Source organism: Scyliorhinus canicula, chromosome 18 (assembly GCF_902713615.1).
Source record: "Scyliorhinus canicula chromosome 18, sScyCan1.1, whole genome shotgun sequence".
In the NCBI taxonomy this organism is placed as follows: Eukaryota; Metazoa; Chordata; class Chondrichthyes; order Carcharhiniformes; family Scyliorhinidae; genus Scyliorhinus; species Scyliorhinus canicula.
In genome coordinates this window covers 75827621-75849089 of record NC_052163.1, presented here as the reverse complement: position 1 = coordinate 75849089, position 21469 = coordinate 75827621, and the positions used below count along the sequence as shown (strand labels likewise).

General features: G+C 48.9%; 1 protein-coding gene across 3 annotated transcripts in view; it reads right to left on the bottom strand.

The window, feature by feature from the left end:
• Nucleotides 1-21469, bottom strand: part of LOC119952858 (calcium homeostasis endoplasmic reticulum protein) — a 142838-nt gene that overhangs the window by 17430 nt on the left and 103939 nt on the right. For all 3 annotated transcript variants that reach the window (XM_038776416.1, XM_038776417.1, XM_038776418.1), the window contains exons 12-15: nucleotides 19251-19384; nucleotides 6472-6558; nucleotides 4239-4328; nucleotides 75-227 (exon numbers count right to left, since the gene is read on the bottom strand). In XM_038776416.1, the coding sequence (XP_038632344.1) occupies nucleotides 75-227; nucleotides 4239-4328; nucleotides 6472-6558; nucleotides 19251-19384 (464 nt within the window). The remainder of the gene's footprint in view (nucleotides 1-74; nucleotides 228-4238; nucleotides 4329-6471; nucleotides 6559-19250; nucleotides 19385-21469) is intronic.

Here is a 21469-nt window from a genome sequence, read left to right as displayed (position 1 = left end):
TCACTGTACCTCGGTACACGTGACAATAAACAAAATCCAAAATCCAAATCCAGTGCTGTTTTTTTTGCTCTTACCTAGAACGTGAACCAGAATATGAACGTGAATGTGAACGGGATCGAGACTGCGACCGTGATCTGGAATAAGAGCGGGAGGACCGTGATGATCTTGAGCTTGAGCCAGAGGTTGAACGCCTGCTCCTTGACCGACTGCGGGACTTTGACCGCCCACTGTGGAAAAATGGCTTAAATCATTGTCTGGATTAAAGTACACCTTTATTTACAGTTCCTCAGTCAGCAAGAGTGGGGCAGTTAAACTGTAATCAACGTTATTATAAATGTGGATGTACTACAATTCAATCACTGCACGTTACAGAATCTTTACAGTGCAGGAGGACACTTGGCCCATCGAATCTGCACTGGGTCTCTGAAAGAGCATTCCACCAAGTCCCAATCCTCTGCCGTATCCCCATAACCCTGCACATTCTTTCTCTTCAGATAGCAATCCAATTCCCTCTTGAATACCTCTATTGAACCTTCGACCACCACCACCTTCTCAGGTTTGATCCAGACTCCAACCAGCCTTTGGGTGATTGACCTGTCCATGTCCCTCAGGATTCCGAATACCTCCATCTCCTCTGAGCCTTCTGTTCTCCAAGGAAAACATCCCCAGCCTCTCCAATCTATCCTCATAGCTACCGTTCTTTATCTCTGGAATCATTTCTGTGAATCTCCTCTGTACTCTCTGCAATGCCTTCATATCCTTCCTCAGCTATAGTGCCTGATGCAACAGTTTCCAGATGCGCCTGACTTATTACCTCCTTACTCTTGTTCTCAATGCCACTTCTTTTTTTTTTATTCGTTCATGGGATGTGGGGGTCGCAGACTGTGCCAGCATTTATTGCCCATCCCTAATTGCGCTCAAAAGTCAACCACATCGCTGTGGGTCTGGAGTCAAATGTATACCAGACCAGATAGGGATGGCAGATTTCCTTCCCTAAAGGACATTAGTAAACCAGGTGGGATTTTACGACAATTGACAATCTTTTAATTCCAGGTATTTTATTGGAATTTAAATTCCATTACCTGTCGTGGTGGGGTTTGAAGCCAGATCATCTGCCTGGGTCTCTGGATTATTAGTCCAGCGGCAAAACCACTATGCCACCGCCTCCCCTGAAGCCTCAGATACTATATACTTTATTAACTGCTCTACCACCTTCAATGACTTATGCAGCAAGACCTGGATAATATTGAAGCTTGGGCTGACAACTGCCAAGCAATGACCATCTCCAACAAGAGAGGATCTAACCATTCCCCCTTAACATCCAATTACCATCTCTGAGTCCCTCACTATCAACATCTTGGGTTACCATTAACCAGAAACTTAAAAAATATATTTTTATTCAACATTTTTAATGAATAAATAATAATAAAAATAAAACAAAACACAGTCTCAAACAAAACAGCAACCCCCGCCCCTAATAGCTGATGGTTACTAGCTCTTTAAAAAAACAGAATGAAAGGACGCCATCTTTTATAAAATCCCTCAATTGCGCCCCTTAACGTATAATAAATTTTATCAAGATGCAAAAACTCTATACGTTCCCCAGACACACGAGGCATTGGGTGGAGAAGCTGACCTCCACTCCAACAGCACCCGCCTGCGAGCGATCAGTGAGGCGAAGACATCCACCCGCACCTGTATGCAGCTCCGGCAGCTCAGACACCCCAAATAGAACACCGGGGGGCTGGGCTCCAATCCCATCTGTAGAATCGCCGTCATGGTGCTGAAGAAGGAAATACAAAATCTCACTAGCTCAGGACATGCCCTGAACATTTGCATAAGATTTGTTTGGCTCCTCCCACAAAGCTCACATTTACCTTCAACTCCCCCAAACAACCGACTCATCCTTGCCCTAGTTAAGTGAGCTCAATGCACCACCATTAACTGTATTAGCCCTAGTTTTGTGCACGATGAACAAGTGTTCAGCCTACGCAAGACCTCACACCACACCCCCTCATCTAATTCCATCCCAACTCCTTCTCCCACTTGCCCCCGAGGTGCTCCCCTCCTCCATTCCTCTTCAGAGAAACCCTCTTCAACAATTAGACTACCCGAAACGCAAAGTCCCTCACCTGCAGATATCTAAATTCTCCGAATGTGAAAGCCCAAACTTCTTGGATAACTCCTCTGGATTCGCGAATCGCCCCATCGGAAACAAGTCCCCCAAACCTTCCACCCCCTTATCCATCCGGCCTCGAAACCTGGCATTCAAATTTGCCAGCTCAAACGTGTGGTTCAGGCAGATTGGTGCCAACTTCAAAATCCTACCTAATTTAAAATGCTGCCGGAATTGCCGCCACCTCAACTGGATTAACCAGAAGCTTAACCGGACTAACCACATAAATACTGTGGCTGCAAGAGGAGGTGAGAGATTAAGAATCCAACGTTGAGTAATTCACCTCCTAACTCCCAAACCCTATCCACCATCTACAAGGCACGGTCAAGAGTGTGATAGATTACTCTCCACTTGCCTGGATGAGTGCAACTCCAACAACACCATCCAAGACAAAGTAGACTTTGATTGGCACCCTTTGCACAAACATTCAATTCCTCCACCACCGACAAACAGTGGCAGCCATGTGAACCACCTACTAGATGTGCTGCAGGAACTCACCTAGGCTTCTTTGACAGTACCTTCCACACCCATGACCACTATTATCTAGAAATTCAAGGGCAGCAGATAGCTAGGAACACCACCACCTGGAGGTTCCACTGCAAGTCACTCACCATCCTGACTTGGAAATATATCGCCATTCCTTCTTTGTTGCTGGGTCAAAATACTGGAACTCCCTCCCTAATAGCACTATGGGTGTACCTACACCTCAGGGACTACAGCGGTTCAAATAGGAACTTCCCACCAACTTCTCAAGGATACACCAACTTCTTAAGGATAACTAGGGATGGGCAACAAATGCTGGGTCTAGCCAGCGAAGCCCACATCTCTTAAATTAATTTTTTAAAAATACACCAAGGGTCCTCTAACTTCTTTAGGGTTTCTCCCTTTGTTCTATAAATAAAGGACAGGATCAGGCTCGATATGAACTACCCTAATGTCAAGTTAGTTTGCTGATAATGTGGCACAGGCTTTGACACGAAGAATGGTCAATTGATGAGGTACTGGTGAGAACACTGTACCAATGGAAAGATTTTTTCAACCAAGAACTCAAAATATTGTGGGGACGGGCACAAGCAAATAGAATGAAATAGAACAAGACCCCAAAACAACACTAAAACAGGAGGGAGAACCAATCGACTGGGGTGGGGGAAAGAGGGTAAAAGAACTATACATATGTAAATACATGACAATCACTTTTTGTAAACTAAGTATTCCAATAAAATATTTCCAATGTTGGGCTTTTGCAAATTGTATTTTGTCAACACAGATTTGTTTATTTTCACAGAATCATAGAATTTACAGTGCAGAAGAGGCTATTCGGCCCATAGTCTGCACCGGCCCATAGTCTGCCCCGGCCCTTAGAAAGAGCATCCTGGCTAAGCCTACACGTCCACCCTATCCCAGTAACCCATCCAACCCAACCTTTTTGGACACTAAGGGCAATTTAGCATGGCCAATCCACCTAACCTGCACATTTTTGGACTGTGGGAGGAAACCGGAGCACCCGGAGGAAACCCATGCAGACACAGGGGAAAAAGTGCAAACTCCGCACAGTGACCCAAACCGGGAATCGAACCTGGAACCCTGGAGTTGTGAAGCAACTGTGCTAACCAGTATGCTACCGTGCCCCCCTGTATTTTGTACTGTATAAAATGAAAAACTTTAATAAAATAATTAAAAAAATATATTGTGGGGAGGACAGGAGAGGCGGTGGGAAAAATGATGGACAAATAAAAATTGAAACAGCATAGATACTGTAGTCTTTCAAAGAATTTCAGGAACAAGCTGTTTGACCTAATCAGCACATGTTGGTGTTAACTTGCAGAATAAGCAGTAGCCCTAATCCGCCCCTTTCCCTCATTGGCTTAGTCCACTTTCTTAGACCCACTTTCTTAGACCATTTGTTTAATTTATTCCTAAATATTGGACATTGTCATTGTTTTAATCATTACCTTTGGTGTTGTGCATACCAAAGCCTCTCAACCCCGTTGTCCTTAATCTCCTGTTCAAACTTGCAAAATATACAGAAGGCAGCAGGTGAGAGTATTACATCTGTACTAACCGCTTCTCCACTTTGGCTCCACTGCTGGTCTCATGGGGTTCTGAACGGGGTACTGGTTTCAAAGTTCCAGGTGTAGATGTGCTCGGGCCCCTGTATCATGATTATTGGGCAAATAGGATTACAGATTACATTGCCAACACATCTCACACTCGCGCGGTTATATATTTCAGAGTTACATAAATACAAATTTATTTCTCAATTTTCCTCTGGTCCCACAACTGGAACTTAAAAGACAAAATCAAACATTTCGAAGATTTTACAATCTACGGCAGGAAGAACTTTTTAGAAGCTCAAGCATTATAAGGATTTGGGAAAAGTGTCCTTTTCCTTCTACAGCAACTATCACAACCGTGCAATTAATGCTGTTGTCATCCGGGTAAATGACCTGTTTAGTTACTGAAGACTGAAAGCGTGCAGTGATAGATTGCTCTCTGGATGACAATGCAGCTGACTCCCAGGTTAAATGGTTCTCTGTACTGACAGCAATACATTTCCTTCGAACGTAGAAACAGACCACACCTGCAGCTTTCCGCAGTAAAAATCAGGCTACTATTCAGAGGTGAATCTCATTGCTTAGAGCAATTAAGCATTGAAAGGAAAAATCCCTTCAAATGATAAACTGCAGATACACCAGTCATTTTGATGACTCAATCCAGGAATTGTCTTCAGTTTAGAAAATTGTAAATGTCATTCCATCATTTGAGAAAGGGAGAGAAAAATCAAGTAACTTCAAATCGATCAGTGTAACATCAACTGTGGGGAAATTGCTAGAACTGAACAATGAAGAAGCAGGCAGTTTACAGCAAAGCAAAACAAGTGTGAATTTAATAAGGATAGGTAATTTCTGATTTACAGATTTGAATTTCTTTCTTTGAAATAAATTTAGGATACCCATTTTTTTTTCCCAATTAAGGGCCAATTTAGTATGGCCAATCTAGCTACCTTGCACATGTTTGGGTTGTGGGGACAAAACCCACACAAACACGGAGAGAATGTGCAAACTCCACACGGACAGTGACCTGGGTCTGGATCGAACCTAGGTCCTCAGCTCTGTGATGCAGCAGTGCTAACCACTGCACCACCGTGCTGCCCAGAGTCGAAATTGCAGGGCACTCATTTGCACACAAGCGATTATTAGAAAAAATGGAAGTACCTAACGTTGGTTGGTCCCTGGTTAGGTGGGAGGTGGACAGAAAGTAGGGATAAAGTAAACAACCCGAAAGGCAGGAGAGGAAAAACAGCGTTCCCAGGGAATTGACAACGGGACCTCAGCTTTCCACTTTAGGCAGAGAATTGGATGAAGCAATGGAGGGTTGCTCCAAATTTGCAGATGGTGCCAGGAGGGACAGTAAATGGCTGCAGATGTTACAAAGGGACATAGTCAAGTGAGTGAGAGGACAAAACTGTGGAGACTTGTATTTATGGTGGGGAAATGCAAGGCCATCCACTTTGGATTGAAGATACGAAGACTGGCATCATTTCTTACAAGCGAGAGGGAAAGGACTGTGAAGGAACAAAGAAATTTAGGTATCCATGTGCACAGATCGTTAAAAGCTAGTGCACAAGTATGAAAAGCAATTAAAAAGACACTGCAACAGTGGGCTTTATTTGAAGGGGGCTTAAAGAGTACAATTGGCTCTATCTATGCTATTGCGTTCAGTTTTGGACACCAACCTTCAAGAAACAGCATTGTAGTCCAGATTTATCAGAATGATAAGACACAGGAGGGGAAAATTTGTATAACTTTGGTCTGTACTCCCATGACTTCAGAAGGTTGTGGGGTGATCGAACCGAGATAAAGGGAGTTGATAAGGTAGAACTAGAATCAAGGACAACAAGGCACAAACTTAAGTTTAGAGCTGGACAATTCAGAAGGGAAATCAGGACGCACTTTATAAGTCCAGATTTATCTCCTGAAAAAGCTGTGATTGCCGGGGATCAATTTGAGCTTAAAAGACTCAGATAGCCTAATTTTGTTCGAGAAGGGTAACAAGGGATATCGAGCAAAAGGCGCAAGTGGGTTTGAGGTGTAGATCAGCTATGGTTTGACTGAATAGTTCAAGGAGTTGAATAAAACCTACTCGTTAACTGGCAATGGCTGACATCATAGATAGCCAACATAATGAGACCACTGGGAAAAAAATCAAATCAAAGGGTTTTTGATTTTGCAATTTGGAATAGGTTTTAATCTAATTTTCAGTACCAATTCTCTCCTTTCCTAATAAACACTTACCGGTTCCTCTTTTCTTGCCCCTTTTTCCTCCGTGCTCGCATTTTGGCTCGGAAAAATTCATAAAGTCCATTCTGCTCCCAGCCTTCACTGCACAAGGAAATCATTCATTAATACGGTTAAATAAATCTATTGTCAAAATATTTAATCCATAAACCAACTTGTACTTAAATAATTTGGACACAGGCAAAAGAAAGGTAAACATGGCAAACCTCAGGGAAGACTGCAGAAGATTAGTCACAAAACAAAGAGTAGGCAGACATGAAGCAACTAAAGCCTAATGTGGATAAATGTAAAGTTTTGCACTTTGCGAAAAATAACAGAGTATGGAAATAGCGCCATTGATAGTAAAAATAAAATTTTCCTTTGAATGGAAGAACAGAGACCGCAGAATTGCTGATGTAGCAAGGGTGGAATCATAGGCTAAAACAACCTAGTTGAAGTGGCTTCATGAAGAGTCTGAAGGGGTTCCAACCGGAGCTAAATCTGTTTTATAAAGCAAGTACCACTCTGTGCCCTGATTTTTAAGCTGGATTGAAAGCTGTATGTTTCTTTTCTCATTGTTTAATAGGAAATAGTGTCGTAGTATTAAGGGGTAATTGGAAGCTGTGCTTTTCGGTTGTGAAGTTAATAGTTTAAAAAAAATAAATTTCGAGTACCCAATTATTTTTTTCTAATTAAGGTGCAATTTAGGTGCCCACCCCGCACATCTTTGAGTTATGAGGGCGAGACCCACGCAGACATGGGGAGAATGTGCAAACTCCACATGGTCAGTGACCTGGGGCCGGGTTCGAATCTGGGCCCCCGGCACCGTGAGGCAGCAATGTTAACCACTGTGCTGCCCCATTAATAGTTTAATAATGTATTCATAATAAAGTTTTGGTTTAGAAATGCCAAAGCCCTATTTTTTCACACAATCACTCCTGGAGTGAATCATTCTTTCCACGCTCTTAATATAAACTAAAATATTGGGAATTTGGTCCAGTATCCTAACCACTGTTGGGGTTTGGTCTGGAATTGTAATAATGTGCCTTCCGCTGTTTGCAACAGCCAAGGTATAGAACGTAAGCAATAAGTTCATGCTTGCAATACACAAACCAATGGCCAACATTAGATACACTTCTGTAATTGGACAACATTTGCTAAATATTCCTCAATGTGCTAAAAAGTATGCTGACAACCAATTAAAAATGTCAATCACAATTTGCAGTGTGGCACATGTGTACTGGAAGTCACACAATAACACAAGGCCCTGTTCTTTGCAGACAGAAACATCATGTACACATTGCGGCTGTTGCAGCTAAACAAAATAAGTTAATTGGTTCATTCCTTAAACCATGACTTGACCAAATTGAAGCTTGGCTTTCAAACAATGCTTGGCAGTTAACTGTCAGTCACCATCAACTTGTTGCACTTACTCTGGCAACACCCCTGCTAATCACAGTCCACCTGCCAATCAATCAGCACCCTCTTCTCATATGGTATAAAGTTGTTGTTTCCCCCTGACATTGATATTCTTGCGAATGACCCAAGGCAAGACGAAAAGCTTCGTTAAAACATCTTTTCTCAGCAATAATCGATCAAGTTTACTAGCATATAAAGATAGCAAGATAATGTCATAAAAGACTTGAAAACGAGGGGCGCGATTCTCCACTCCCCACGCAGGGATGAATCGCGGGAGGGCCGCCCGACATTTTTTACGCCCCCCGGCGATTCTCTCCCCCCCCCCGGGCCCGGAAAAATCGCCGCTCTTCACGGCGAACGCCGATTCTCTGAGCCCGATGGGCCGAGCGGCCGGCCCTTCACACCCGTTTCACGACGGCGGCAACCACACCTGGTCGCTGCATTCGTGAAACAGGCACCAGATGCCCGTTTGGGGCATCTAGGGACCCGATTGGGACGGGAGCACCACGACGGTGCTCGGGAGGGGTCAGGCCCGCGATCGGTGCCCACCGATCGTCGGGCCAGCGTCCAAAACGGACGCACTCTTTCCCCTCCGCCGCCCGGCAAGATCAAGCCGCCACGTCTTGCCGGGCGGCTGAGGAGAAAGACAGCCACCGCGCATGCACGGGTTCATGCCGTCTGCGTGATTAAGTCATCCGCGCATGCGCGGGTTGGAACTGGCAAACCGCGCATGCGCGGATGACTTCACAGTCTCGGCGCGACAAGGTCGCTGCCGAGAAAGACGCAGGCCCGCTCCTAGCCCCCCCGGGTGGGGGTGAATTAGGTGCGGGAAGCGGGCTCCGAGGCCGAGGTTCACGATGGCCTTCACGAATTCGGCCCCCTGTGGAGAATTCCGCCCTAGGTCTGTCTATGCAAGCTTAGAGTAGGACTTAGGGGAACGTTTGAAGCTTTGATCAGCTTTTATTCTGTAAGTAGTGAAAAAGCATTTCAATTGGTAATTAGAGAGTTACGCAACAAATGATCAGAAGTAGTTATCGAAGACTTCCGGTTGCGGCTATGCGGAGCTAAGCCGCACGTTCGGCAGCTCCCGCCAGGAACGGACTTTTGGGCTCTTTTTAGGGCCCCCAGCGGTACTTTTTCGACGTTTCCCGACGTGGGAAGGAGCCAGCAACATTTCCCCAGCAGTATATGGCCTGGACCAGGAGTGGGGCGAGTAAGAAAGTGGTTGCAGCGCCAAAGCAGAAGCGAGGGAAGAAGCACAAGATGGCGGCGGGCGGAGACCAGGAGACATGGAGGCAGTGGGTGCAGGAGACTCTCCAGCGCTGCTTCAGGGAGCTTAAAGCGGAGCTCCTGGAGCCGTTGAAGGCTTCAATTGACAAGCTGCGGGAGACCCAGACGGCCCAGGGGGTGGCGATCCGAGATATCCGACAAAAGGCCTCCGAAAGAGAGGACGAGACCGTAGGCCTCGCGGTGAAGGTGGAGATGCATGAGGTGCTCCATAAAAAATGGCAGGAGAGGTTTGAGGAGATGGAGAACCGGTCGAGGCGGAAAAATCTGCGGATCCTGGGCCTTCCGGAAGGGCTGGAGGGGTCAGAAATGCTAAATTTGCTGATGGGAGCTGGTTCCTTTCAGGGGCCCCTAACTGGAGGGGGCCCACAGAATACTGGCAAGACGACCCAAGCCGAATGAGCCGCCACGGGCGGTGCTGGTGCGGTTCCACCGGTGTGCTGACCGGGAGTGTGTGCTCAGGTGGGCTAAGAAGGAGCGGAGCAGCAGGTGGGAGAACGCGGTGGTACGGATCTACCAGGACTGGAATGCGTAGATGGCAAAGAAGAGGGCCGGCTACAATCGGACGAAGGCGGTGCTGCACAGGAAGGGAGTGAAGTTCGGCATGCCACAGCCGGCGCGTTTGTGGGTCACCTACAGGGACCGGCACTTTTACTTCGAGTCCCCGGAGGAGGCGTGGCCCTTTGTGCAGGCCGAGAAGTTGGACTCAAACAGAGGGCTGGGTGCGGGTGTCTGCATGTAACTGTGTTATATTTTGAGGGGGGGTTTCTCTGTTTAACGTTGGTTCTTTGTTGGTTTCAGGGTGGGTGGGGCACTGTTTACTGCTTGGGTTTGTTGGATGGGCCCGAGGAGGGGGGGCAGACCAGCAGTGTGGGGGGCTGATGGTGTGAAGGGGGGTTGGGGCCCCGCGAGGGGACCGGGCCGGTAAAGGGAGCTGCTTCAGAGGAGGTGGGGTCAGGCAGGTGGAAAGAGCGGGCCTTTTCCCGTGCTGAGGGCTGAAGGGGGCGGGGCCAGAGCTGGGAAGCGCGGGCTTTTTCCCGCTTGAGAGCTGGAGGGGGAGGAGGAAAGCCTGCTGGTGGACACTGGGGAGGAGGGGAAGCCCCACGCTGGGAGGAGTGGCCGGGGTCAGCAGACTTGCGGGAGTGCAATGAAGGGAGCAGCGCAGCTAGGGGGGGTCCTAGCTGGGGAGGTGTTCGGGGGGGGGGGGGGGGGGGGGGGGGGGGGGGGTGTACCAGGTTGCTGCTGGAAGGGCCAAGAAGGAGCTGGAGTATGTAGCGGGGGTCGGGATGGGGGTTTGCCATGGTGGGGAACGGGCTGAGCGGGGGGCGCGGGCACATGGTGGGCAATGGCTAGTCGGCGGGGGAGGGGGGCAGGCAGCCCCGGGGGAGGGGGGCAGGCAGCCCCCTGATCCGGCTGATAACCTGGAATGTGAGGGGACTGAATGGGCCGGTCCAACGGGCCCGCGTGTTTGCGCACCTGAAGGGGCTGAAGGCAGATGTGGCCATGCTTCAAGAGATGCACCTGAAGGTGGCGGATCAGGTTAGATTGAGGAAGGGATGGGTAGGCCAGGTGTTTCATTCGGGGCTGGATGCAAAAAATCAGGGGGTGGCGATCCTGGTGGGGAAGAGGGTGTCGTTTGAGGCGTCGAATGTGGTGGCAGACAGTGGCAGGTGATACTTGATGGTAAGCGGCAAGCTGCAGGAGGGAGTGGGTGGTACTGGTCAATGTATACGCCCCGAATTGGGACGATGCGGGTTTCATGGGGTGCATGTTGGGCCGGATTCCAGATTTGGAGGCGGGGGGGGGGGGGGGGGGGCTGATAATGGGGGGAGATGTCAACACGGTGCTGGAGCCGGCACTGGATCGATCTAGATCCAGGATGGGTAGGAGGCCAGTGGCAGCCAAGGTGTTGAGGATGTTTATGGACAAGATGGGAGGGGTGGATCCTTGGAGCTTTGCGAGGCCGAGTGCCGTGGGATTTTCATACTTCTCCCATGTGTATAAGGCCTATTCCCGGATTGATTTTTTCGTTACGAGTAGGGCGCTGATTGCGAGGGTGGAGGATGCTGAGTATTCGGCGATAGCCATCTCTGACCATGCTCCTCACTGGGTGGACCTCGAGTTGGGGGAGGAGAGAGACCAGTGCCCGCTTTGGTGCTTGGAAGTGGGGTTGCTGGCGGACGAGGAGGTGGGCGGGCAGGTTCGAGGATTTTACGAGAGATACCTGGAGGCCAATGACAATGGGGAGGTCCGAGTGGGGACGGTCTGGCAGGCGCTGAAGGCGGCGGTTAGGGGGGAGTTGATCTCCATTCGAACCCACAGGGAGAGGAAAGAGCAGAGAGAGAGAGGGAGAGACTGGTGGGGGAGATGGTGAGGGTGGACAGGAGATATGCGGAGGCTCCGGAGGAGGGATTGCTGAGGGAGAGGCGTAGTCTCCAGGATGAGTTCGACTTGTTGTCCACCAGAAAGGCTGAAGCTCAGTGGAGGAAGGCACAGGGAGCGGTGTATGAATATGGGGAGAAGGCGAGCAGGACGCTGGCGCACCAGCTCCGTAAGCGGGATGCGGCCAGGGAGATTGGTGGAGTTAAGGATAGGGGAGGAAATGTGGTGCGAAGGGGGGGTGACATTAACGGGGTCTTCCGGGACTTTTATGAGGAACTGTATTGGTCCGAACCCCCAGCGCTTTTTGGACCGGCTGAGATTCCAGAGGGTGGAGGAGGGACAGGTGGAGGGACTGGGGGCGCCGGTTGAGCTGGTCAAAGGGATAGGGAGCATGCAGTTGGGGAAGGCGCCGGGGCCGGATGGGTTCCCGGACGAATTTTTTATTTATTTATTTTTTAAATTTTATTTTTGTAAATAATTTTTATTGAAATTTTTGAAAAATGTATAACAAAACAATAATTATTATTTTTTTTTTTTTTAAATTTAGATTAGCCAATTATTTTTTCCAATTAAGGGGCAATTTTAGCGTGGCCAATCCACCTACTCTGCACATTTTTGGGTTGTGGGGGCGAAACCCACGCAGACACGGGGAGAACGTGCAAACTCCTCACGGACAGTGACCCAGAGCCGGGATCGAACCTGGGACCTCAGCGCCGTGAGGCGGTTGTGCTAACCACTAGGCCACCGTGCTGCCCTAACAAAACAATAATAACAACAATAATAAACACCCCTCCGGACCCGTAACAACGCATATAACGAGCCCCCCCACCCCCCAAAACCCGATGAACAACAAAATAAATTAAATTAACATAAACAATAACCCCCCCCCCCCCCCCAGGGTTGCTGCTGCTGCTGACCTAGTTCCCTATCGTTGAGCCAGAAAGTCGAGGAAAGGCTACCACCGCCTAAAGAACCCTTGTACCGACCCCCTCAGGGCGAATTTGACCTTCTCCAGCTTAATGAATCCCGCCATGTCATTTTTCCAGGTCTCCATGCTTGGGGGTGTCGCATCTTTCCATTGCAACAAGATCCTCCGCCGGGCTACTAGGGACGCAAAGGCCAAAACACCGGCCTCTTTCGCCTCCTGCACTCCCGGCTCCACCCCAACCCCAAATATCGCGAGTCCCCAGCCTGGCTTGACCCTGGACCCTACCATCCTCGACACCGTCCTTGCCACCCTCTGCCAGAATTCCCCTAGTGCCGGGCATGCCCAAAACATATGGGCATGGTTCGCTGGGCTCCCCGAACACCTAATGCACCTGTCCTCACCTCCCAAAAAAACTGCTCATCCTCGTCCCAGATATATGAGCCCTGTGCAGTACCTTGAACTGGATGAGGCTAAGCCTCGCACATGAAGAGGAGGAGTTCACCCTCTCCAGGGCGTTCGCCCATGTCCCCTCCTCAATCTGCTCCCCCAGCTCCACTTCCCACTTAGCCTTCAACTCCTCTACCGACGCCTCCTCCACCTCCTGCATCACCTGGTAGATGTCAGACACCTTCCCATCCCCGACCCACACCCCCGAAAGCACCCTATCCCTTACCCCCCGCGGGGGCAGCAAAGGAAACCCCTCCACCTGCCGCCTAGCAAACGCCTTGACCTGAAGGTACCTGAACATATTCCCCAGGGGGAGCTCAAACTTCTCCTCCAGCTCACCCAGGCTCGCAAACCTCCCGTCAATGAACAGGTCTCCCAACTTCCTTATGCCCGCCCTGTGCCACCCCAGGAACCCGCCATCAATGTTCCCTGGGACAAACCTGTGGTTCCCCCGCAGCGGGGCCTCCACCGAGCCCCCCACTTCCCCCCTGTGTCGCCTCCACTGCCCCCAAATCTTGAGGGTAGCCGCCACCACCGGGCTCGTGGTGTATCTCGTTGGAGGGAGCGGCAACGGCGGCGTTACCAGTGCCTTCAGGCTCGTGCCTCCACAGGATGCCATCTCCATCCTTTTCCATGCTGCCCCCGCCCCATCCATTACCCACTTGCGTACCATCAAGACATTAGCCGCCCAATAGTACCCAGAGAGGTTGGGCAGCGCCAGCCCCCCTCCATCCCTGCCCCGCTCCAAAAAGACCCTCCTCACCCTCAGAGTCCCGTGCGCCCAAACAAATCCCGTTCACCCTCCTAAAAAAGGCCCTCGGAATAAGGATGGGGAGGCACTGGAACAAAAACAAAAACCTCGGGAGCACCATCATTTTAACGGAGTGTACTCTACCCGCCAACGACAGCGGCAGCATGTCCCACCTTTTGAACTCCTCCTCCATCTGCTCCACCAACCTAGTAAAATTAAGCTTATGCAAAGTCCCCCAACTCCTAGCCACCTGAACCCCAGGTACCTAAAACTCCTCACTGCCCTTTTTAGCGGGAGCCTAGCAATCCCCTCCTCCTGATCACCCGGGTGTACAACAAACAGCTCACTCTTGCCCAGGTTCAACTTGTAGCCCGAGAAACTCCCAAACTCAGCAAGAATCTCCATCACCTCCGGCATTCCCCCCACCGGGTCTGCTACATACAGCAACAAGTCATCTGCATAAAGTGACACTCGGTGCTCCTCCCCACTCCGCACCAGACCCCTCCACCTCCCCGACTCCCTTAGCGCCATGCCAGAGGCTCAATTGCCAACGCAAAAAGCAAGGGGGACAGGGGGCACCCCTGCCTCGTCCCACGGTAGAGCCTGAAGTACTCGGACCTCCTCCCATTTGTCGCTACACTCACCATCGGGGCCTCGTACAGCAACCTCACCCATTTACTAAACCCCTCCCCAAACCCGAACCTCTCTAACACCTCCCACAAGTACCCCCACTCAACCCTATCAAAGGCCTTCTCCGCATCTAATGCCACCACAATCTCCGCCTCTCCTTCTGCCGACGGCATCGTTATCACATTTAGCAGCCTTCGCACGTTAGTGTTCAGCTGCCTCCCCTTCACAAATCCCGTCTGATCTTCATGTATCACCCCCGGCACACAGTCATATACTCTCGTGGCCAAGATCTTTGCCAGCAACTTGGCGTCCACGTTCAACAGTGAAATTGGCCTAAATGATCCACACTGCAAGGGGTCCTTATCACGCTTCAGGATCAGGGAAATCAGCGCCCGTGACATCATCGGGGGCAAAACTCCCCCCTCCCATGCCTCGTTAAAGGTCCGAACCAACAGGGGGCCCAACAGGTCCGCATATTTTTTATAAATTCAACCGGGAACCCATCCGGTCCCGGCGCCTCCCCCGACTGCATGTGGCCAATCCCTCAACCAGCTCCTCCAACTTGATCGGCGCCCCCAGTCCCTCCACCTGCTCCTCCCGTGGAAATCGCAGCCTGTCCAAAAAGCTCTCCATTCCCCCCCCCCACCGGCGGCTCCGACCGGTACAGTTCCCTGTAGAAGTCCCTGAAGACCCCATTAACCTCTACCCCCTTCCGCACCACATTCCCACCCCATCCTTCACTCCACCAATCTCCCTAGCCGCGTCCCGCTTGCTGAGCTGATGCGCCAGCATCCTGCTCGCCTTCTCTCCATACTCGTAGACCGCTCCCTGCGCCTTCCTCCACTGTGTCTCCGCCTTTCTGGTGGTCAGTAAATCAAACTTAGCCTGCAGGCTGCGCCGCTCCCCCAACAAGGCTGGTGGAGCAAATGGAGGAGGAGTTCAAGAGATGGGACATGTTGCCTCTGTCTCTGGCGGGTAGGGTGCAGTCAGTCAAGATGACGGTGCTCCCGAGATTTCTGTTCCTGTTCCAGTGCCTCCCCATCCTTATCCCGAAGGCCCTTTTCAGGCAGGTTAACAGGAGCATTACGGGGTTTCTGTGGGCGCACGGGACCCCAAGGGTGAGAAGGGGGTTCTTGGGAGCGGGGCAGGGATAGGGGGGGGGGGGCTGGCGCTGCCCAACCTCTGTGGGTATTATTGGGCTGCCAACGCAGCGATGGTGCGTAAGTCGGTAATGCACGGGGAAGGGGCAGCGTGGAAGAGGATGGAGATGGCATCCTGTGTGGGCACGAGCCTGGAGGCGCTGGTAACGTCGCTGCTGCCGCTCCCTCCAACGAGGTATACCACGAGCCCGGTGGTGACGGCTACCCTCAAAATATGGGAGCAATGGAGACGACACAGGGGGGAGGTGGGGGCCTCGATGGGGTCCCCAATACGGGGAACCACCGGTTTGTCCCGGGGAGAATTGATGGCGGGTTCCTGAGTTGGCACAGGGCAGGTGTTAGGAGGTTGAGGGACCTGTTTGTAGACGGAAAGTTTGCGAGCCTGGGTGAGCTGGAAGGGAAGTTCGGGCTCCCCCCAGGGAACACCGTTAGGTACATGCAGGTAAGGGCGTTAGTCAGGTGGCAGGAGGCGGAGTTCCCTCTGCTGCCGCCGCAGGGGGGTTCAGGACAGGGTGCTCTCGGGGGTGTGGGTTGGAGAGGGGAGGATCTCGGCAACGTACCAAGTGATGCAGGAGGTAGATGAGGCCTCGGTGGAGGAGCTGAAGGGTAAATGGGAGGAGGAGTGGGTGAGGAGATTGGGGAGGGGACGTGGGCGGACGCCCTAGGAAGGGTGAACTCCTCCTCTTCTTCTGCGAGGCTTAGCCTCATACAGTTTAAGGTGCTGCATAGGACTCACATGACCGGGACAAGGATGAGCCGGTTTTTTGGGAGCGAGGACAGGTTTTATCAGGTGCTCAGGGAGCCCAGCAAACCATGCCCATATGTTCTGGGCATGCCCAGCGCTGGGGGAATTTTGGAAGGGCGTGGCAAGGACGGTGTCGAGGGTGGTAGGATCCAGGGTCAAACCGGGCTGGGGGCTCGCAATATTTGGGGTTGCAGAGGAGCCGGGAGTGCAGGAGGCGAAAGAGGCCGGCATTCTGGCCTTTGCATCCCTAGTAGCCCGGCGGAGGATTCTTCTTCAGTGGAAGGATGCGAGGCCCCCAAGCGTGGAGGCCTGGGCCAACGATATGGCGGGCTTTATTAAATTGGAGAGGGTGAAATTTGCCCCGAGGGGATCAGTGCAGGGGTTCTTCGGGAGGTGGCAGCCTTTCCTAGATTTCCTGGCAGAACGGTAGAAAAAGGCCAGCAGCAGCAGCAGCAACCCGGGGGGAGAAGGGGGGAGGGTCATCTCTTTGTTTTGGGCTGAAGGGATGTGTATATTTGTTCTTTGCTAATGACAGGCGTTAATTTATTTCTTCTTTTTTGTATACACGGGGGAAGGGGGGGGGGGGGGTTGTTCTTTCTGTTCTTAGTATTTTCTGTTATTGATATTTTGTGAAAATTTGAATTAAAATTATTTTTTTTAAAAGAAGTGGTTATCGAAGCAGAGCCATTCACATTATTTAAGAGCAAATTAGATAAGCATTTGAAGAAGAAAAAATATTAAATAGAGAAATGGAGCCAGGAAATCAGGTAAAAGTCCAATGTGGACCTATCCCTGGCACAGATTCAATTCCGTTGAATTTCTGATACTTAGAGAGACCGGGAATCCTAAGTTTTCCTGAGATTATGACACATATTGTTTCTGGAAATCATCTTGGAAGCAAAGTAAAACAACAGTTAAAGGGGTTACTAATATTGAAAGATAATAAAAAATATAGAAAGGCACTTAAAGGGGGAAGGTAATTAAAGGGAATAAAACCCTAACCGCATTATATCTGTGCCTATTAAAAGCACGGAAAAAGATAGCAACGGTACTGTTGCACATACATATACGATGAGGAGAGGAAATGGTGTCAGAGGATCATCAGAAAGCTAACTTTATTCCTGAATTTTAAAAGGGAGACAGAACAAGCCCAGGGAACTTGGACCTGTTGGCTTAATGCCAGTGGTAGGAAAGATTCTGGCATTTTTACTCCAAGATGCAATAGACAAACATCGAGAAACTGAAAATATAGTAAAGAATAATTAGATTTCAAAAGGGGAGATCATGTTTGATTAAATTTGTTGCATTCTTTGAATAAATAAGAAAAAGGGTAAATAAGGGTAAAACCAGCAGATATAACGGGTGGGATTCTCCATTAGCTGACACCGAAAGCCATGCAGCTGCGCACAACGCTAACAGCCCACTTTAAACCTTGTGCCAGGTGACCCATCAGCTGTGTGGGCACACTTCAGCACAATCAGTGCTATCTTCTTGGCTTCGATAAGTGTATGTGGGGAGTGTGCGGCTGCAGCTTGTCAGCTTCCTGAGTGTCAATCGCAGACCTGGCCAATCCCACACTGTTTTTCATGGGAATGAACTGTGTTCCACGCGGCGCCAGCGCTAACCCCTCAACGATAGCGGAATCGGTCCAGGTGCGGTGCTGATTTTTCTGTTGTAAAAGTCCACGGATTCTCCGTTGGCGTCAGCACTTAGTCTCAGAAATGGAGAATTCCACCCAACATATTTGAATTTTCAAAAGACCTTCAATAAGGTACCACCTGACTCAGGATTAAGCTTAGAGTATTTGTCAGAATACACGGGGCAAAGCGGATAGAGCGGTGGCTATGAAACAGAGTAAGGCGTATAGGTAGTTACTGGCAAAAGTGGGAAGTGGTGTTCCACAATGGTTTGATTTTGGGCCCACTGTTGTTCACTATTTACACCAGGGATAACGGGTGTACAGTTTCAAAACTTGCAGATGACACAAAGTTAGGAAGCACAATCAATAACTGAGATGGCATGAAGAAACTTGCAGAATAGGCATGTAATTGGCGAATTAATTTTAAGATAGATCGTGCATGAGTTGGAGCAATTTGATAGAAGGAATAAGGGGATTGTGCATTCCTTAGAATAAGAGGACCAGGCAGTACAGTGGCGCAGTGGGTTAGCCCTGCAGCCTGACGGCATCGAGGTCCCAGGTTCAAACTCAGCTCTGGGTCACTGTCCATGTGGAGTTTGCACATTCTCCCCGTGTTTGCGTGGGTTTCGCCCCCACAACCCAAAGATGTGCAGGCTAGGTGGTTTGGCCACGCTAAATTGTCCCTTAATTGGAAAAAATTAATTGGGTACTCTAAATTTTTAAAAAAAGAAATAAAAGGACCTAAAATACACAAAATCACAAGCAGCAGTGATAGGGGTTAATAAGCAAATCAAGCACTGAAATTAATTTCTAGAATTAATTGAAAAGCAGAAAAGTTATATAGAACTATGGTTAGACCACACTTGAAAGTACTGTGCACAGTTCTGGTCTCTATGTTACGAAATAATCAAGGTACTGGGGAAGGTGCAAAAAAGATTCACCAGATATCAGGAAAGACATTCATTTCCACAGTATTGAAAGGACTAAGGGGGCAAGCTGATACAGTCATTAAGAATATGAAAGGCCAGAAAATGTTAAGGGAAAGTCCAAAACTCGGGATAATAAATGTAAGATAGTGACCAATATACCCAATAAGAAATTGAGGATCTTATTTACTTAGAGAACAGTTTAGATGGCATTCAATGGAAAGCTAGAAGTACTAGAGGGAGAAAGGAATTAGAGGTTAGAAAAAGGATTAAAAGAGGTGGGAGGAGGATTGTCAGTAGCATAAACATAGGCTTGTAGCAATTACACAGAATAGTGTCTTGTGGTATAAAGGTCTATTTAAGCACACTGTTAATTTATTTGACTCCAGTGCCTGATCACTATGGCAAACAGCAAACATTTCTCAGCAGACACAGAAACAAGCTGAATAACAATACAGTATGTAGACTTTGCAAGACTCCTACCTGTTTCTTGGTCTGTCATGAGATGGAGGACTGTAAAATGCCTCAACCGCAGCAAGCAACCTCTCGTTCGGTGGCATTGGAGGTGGAAGACGCATATCTTTAGGCTCCAGGGCTTTGTAGTCATAGTCTTCCAGCTGTTTGAAAATAACAAGCAATTAGTAGTTGGTGTACAAATCATATTCAGCAAGTTGCTTGTTCGTTTGATATTTGTATGCCTATATATATTTTTATAAATGGAGGGAGCAAAATATCGGATAATGGATCTTGCTACTAAAGGTTTACTGAGACCATTTTAATCCACCTTTTAAAAAAAGACTTACTCTAGAATGGCCGGACTATAAGTGTGCACTTCGTCTTTGGGTTTTGATGACAAAAATGGTCAAGGATTATTCACTGCCAGTTGTAAATGTTATATGAAACATAAGATTAAACTACATTTGAGTGGACATTATGATGTAATTTCAATACTTCCATCACAGTCCGATTAATCTGGGCAAGTTCAAGTTCAACTCATAGGGGAATGAAGCACATAATCCAGGCTAGTGTTTTAATGCAGTACTGAGGGAGTACTGCAATGTCACAGGTACAAAGTAAGGCTGGGTAAAACTGCCAATATTTGTCCTTCAGCCAATGACACTAAATCAGATGATCTGTCATTTATTTAATTGCTGCTTGCGGAGTTTGTGCACTAACTGTCTACTGTATTTCCCAAGACAGTGACTGTACTTCAAAAGTACATAATTGGATGTGAAGCGCTTGGAGACATCTTAAGGTTGTGAAAGGTGCCACATAAATGCAAGTTTTCCTTTTTCTTGAAAATGACAACTAATGACAGCGATTGCAGACTAAGAAATTAATGCTACAGAAGGCTGATAGCAAGGTCTAAAGCAACTGGTGTTCAGAACCAATGCAGTACTAACGAAACTAATAGTTTGTATCATAGAAGTTATCAGTGTTTCTCAGGAGCCCTTGGATATCAAAGGGCACATCTACACTGTTAACTCTGTAGCTTATCTTAAACTCCCCGCTTTTGTTCATTTACATACTGCCGTTATTAAGATCATCCAAAGATATGACATCAAGTTCCACATTCATGCTGATGACATCCAGAACCATCACATCCAGTTCTCTATAAGCAGCAATTTCCCACAATTCAACATGGGAAAGACCAAAGTCATTGTCTTCAGCCCTTCCCACAAACTCAGTTCCATCGCCGCTGATTCTAGCCCCCTCATAAACCACCATTTTAGGTTGAACAAAGTACTGGGTGAAACAAAGAACAGTTACAGCCCAGAAACGGCCCTTAGGCCCTCCAAGCCTGCGACAATCATGAGCCTGTCTGAACTAAACTGTATCCCTCTATTCCTATCCTATTTATGTATTCGTCAAGATGCCTCTTAAACATCGCTATCGTTATCTGCTTCTACCACCTCCCCTGGCAACGCATTCCAGGCACTCACCACCCTCAGTGTAAAAAAAACTTGCCTTGCCATCTCCTCTAAACTTTCCCCCTCGCACCTTAAACCTATGTCCCCGAGTAATTGACATTTCCACCCTGGGGAAAAAGGCATCTGAGGCCATCCACTTTGTCCATGTCACTCATAATTTTGTAAACCTCCATCAGGTCACCTCTCAACCTCCGTCGTTTAGGTGAAAACAATCCGAGTTTATCCAAGTTTTCCTGTTAGCTAATACCCCCAGACCAGGCAACATCCTGATAAATAACCCTCTTATGTTGGTAGTGTGGCGATATACCTTTGGCAAGGTATCGCATGGTAGGTTGTTGCAAAAGGTTAAAACTTATGGAATCCAGGGCGAGGTAGCCAATTGGATACAAAATTGGCTTTGGCGACCCAACCCAAAAGATGGTTGTGGGGGATGAATGGCAGATGGAGTTTAATTTGGATAAATGTGAGGCGATGCATTTTGGTAGATCAAATGAGAGCAGGGACTACTCAGTTAACGGTAGGCAGTTGGGGAGAGTTACAGAACAAAGTGATCTAGGAGTACAGGCAGGGCCAGCTCAAGGTACCGGCAACTCGGGCAGTCGCCGGGGTGCCGCGTAAAAGACTCGGGTCCCGCGCATACGCAGTTGGGCCGGTGCCAACCAGCGCATGCGCGGTGGCCGCCCTCCCTCAGGCCGCCCCGCACAAACATGGCGGATGGATCCAGGCTCGCCGGTGGTCACTCCGCCCCCCCCCCCCCCCCCCCTTGGGCTC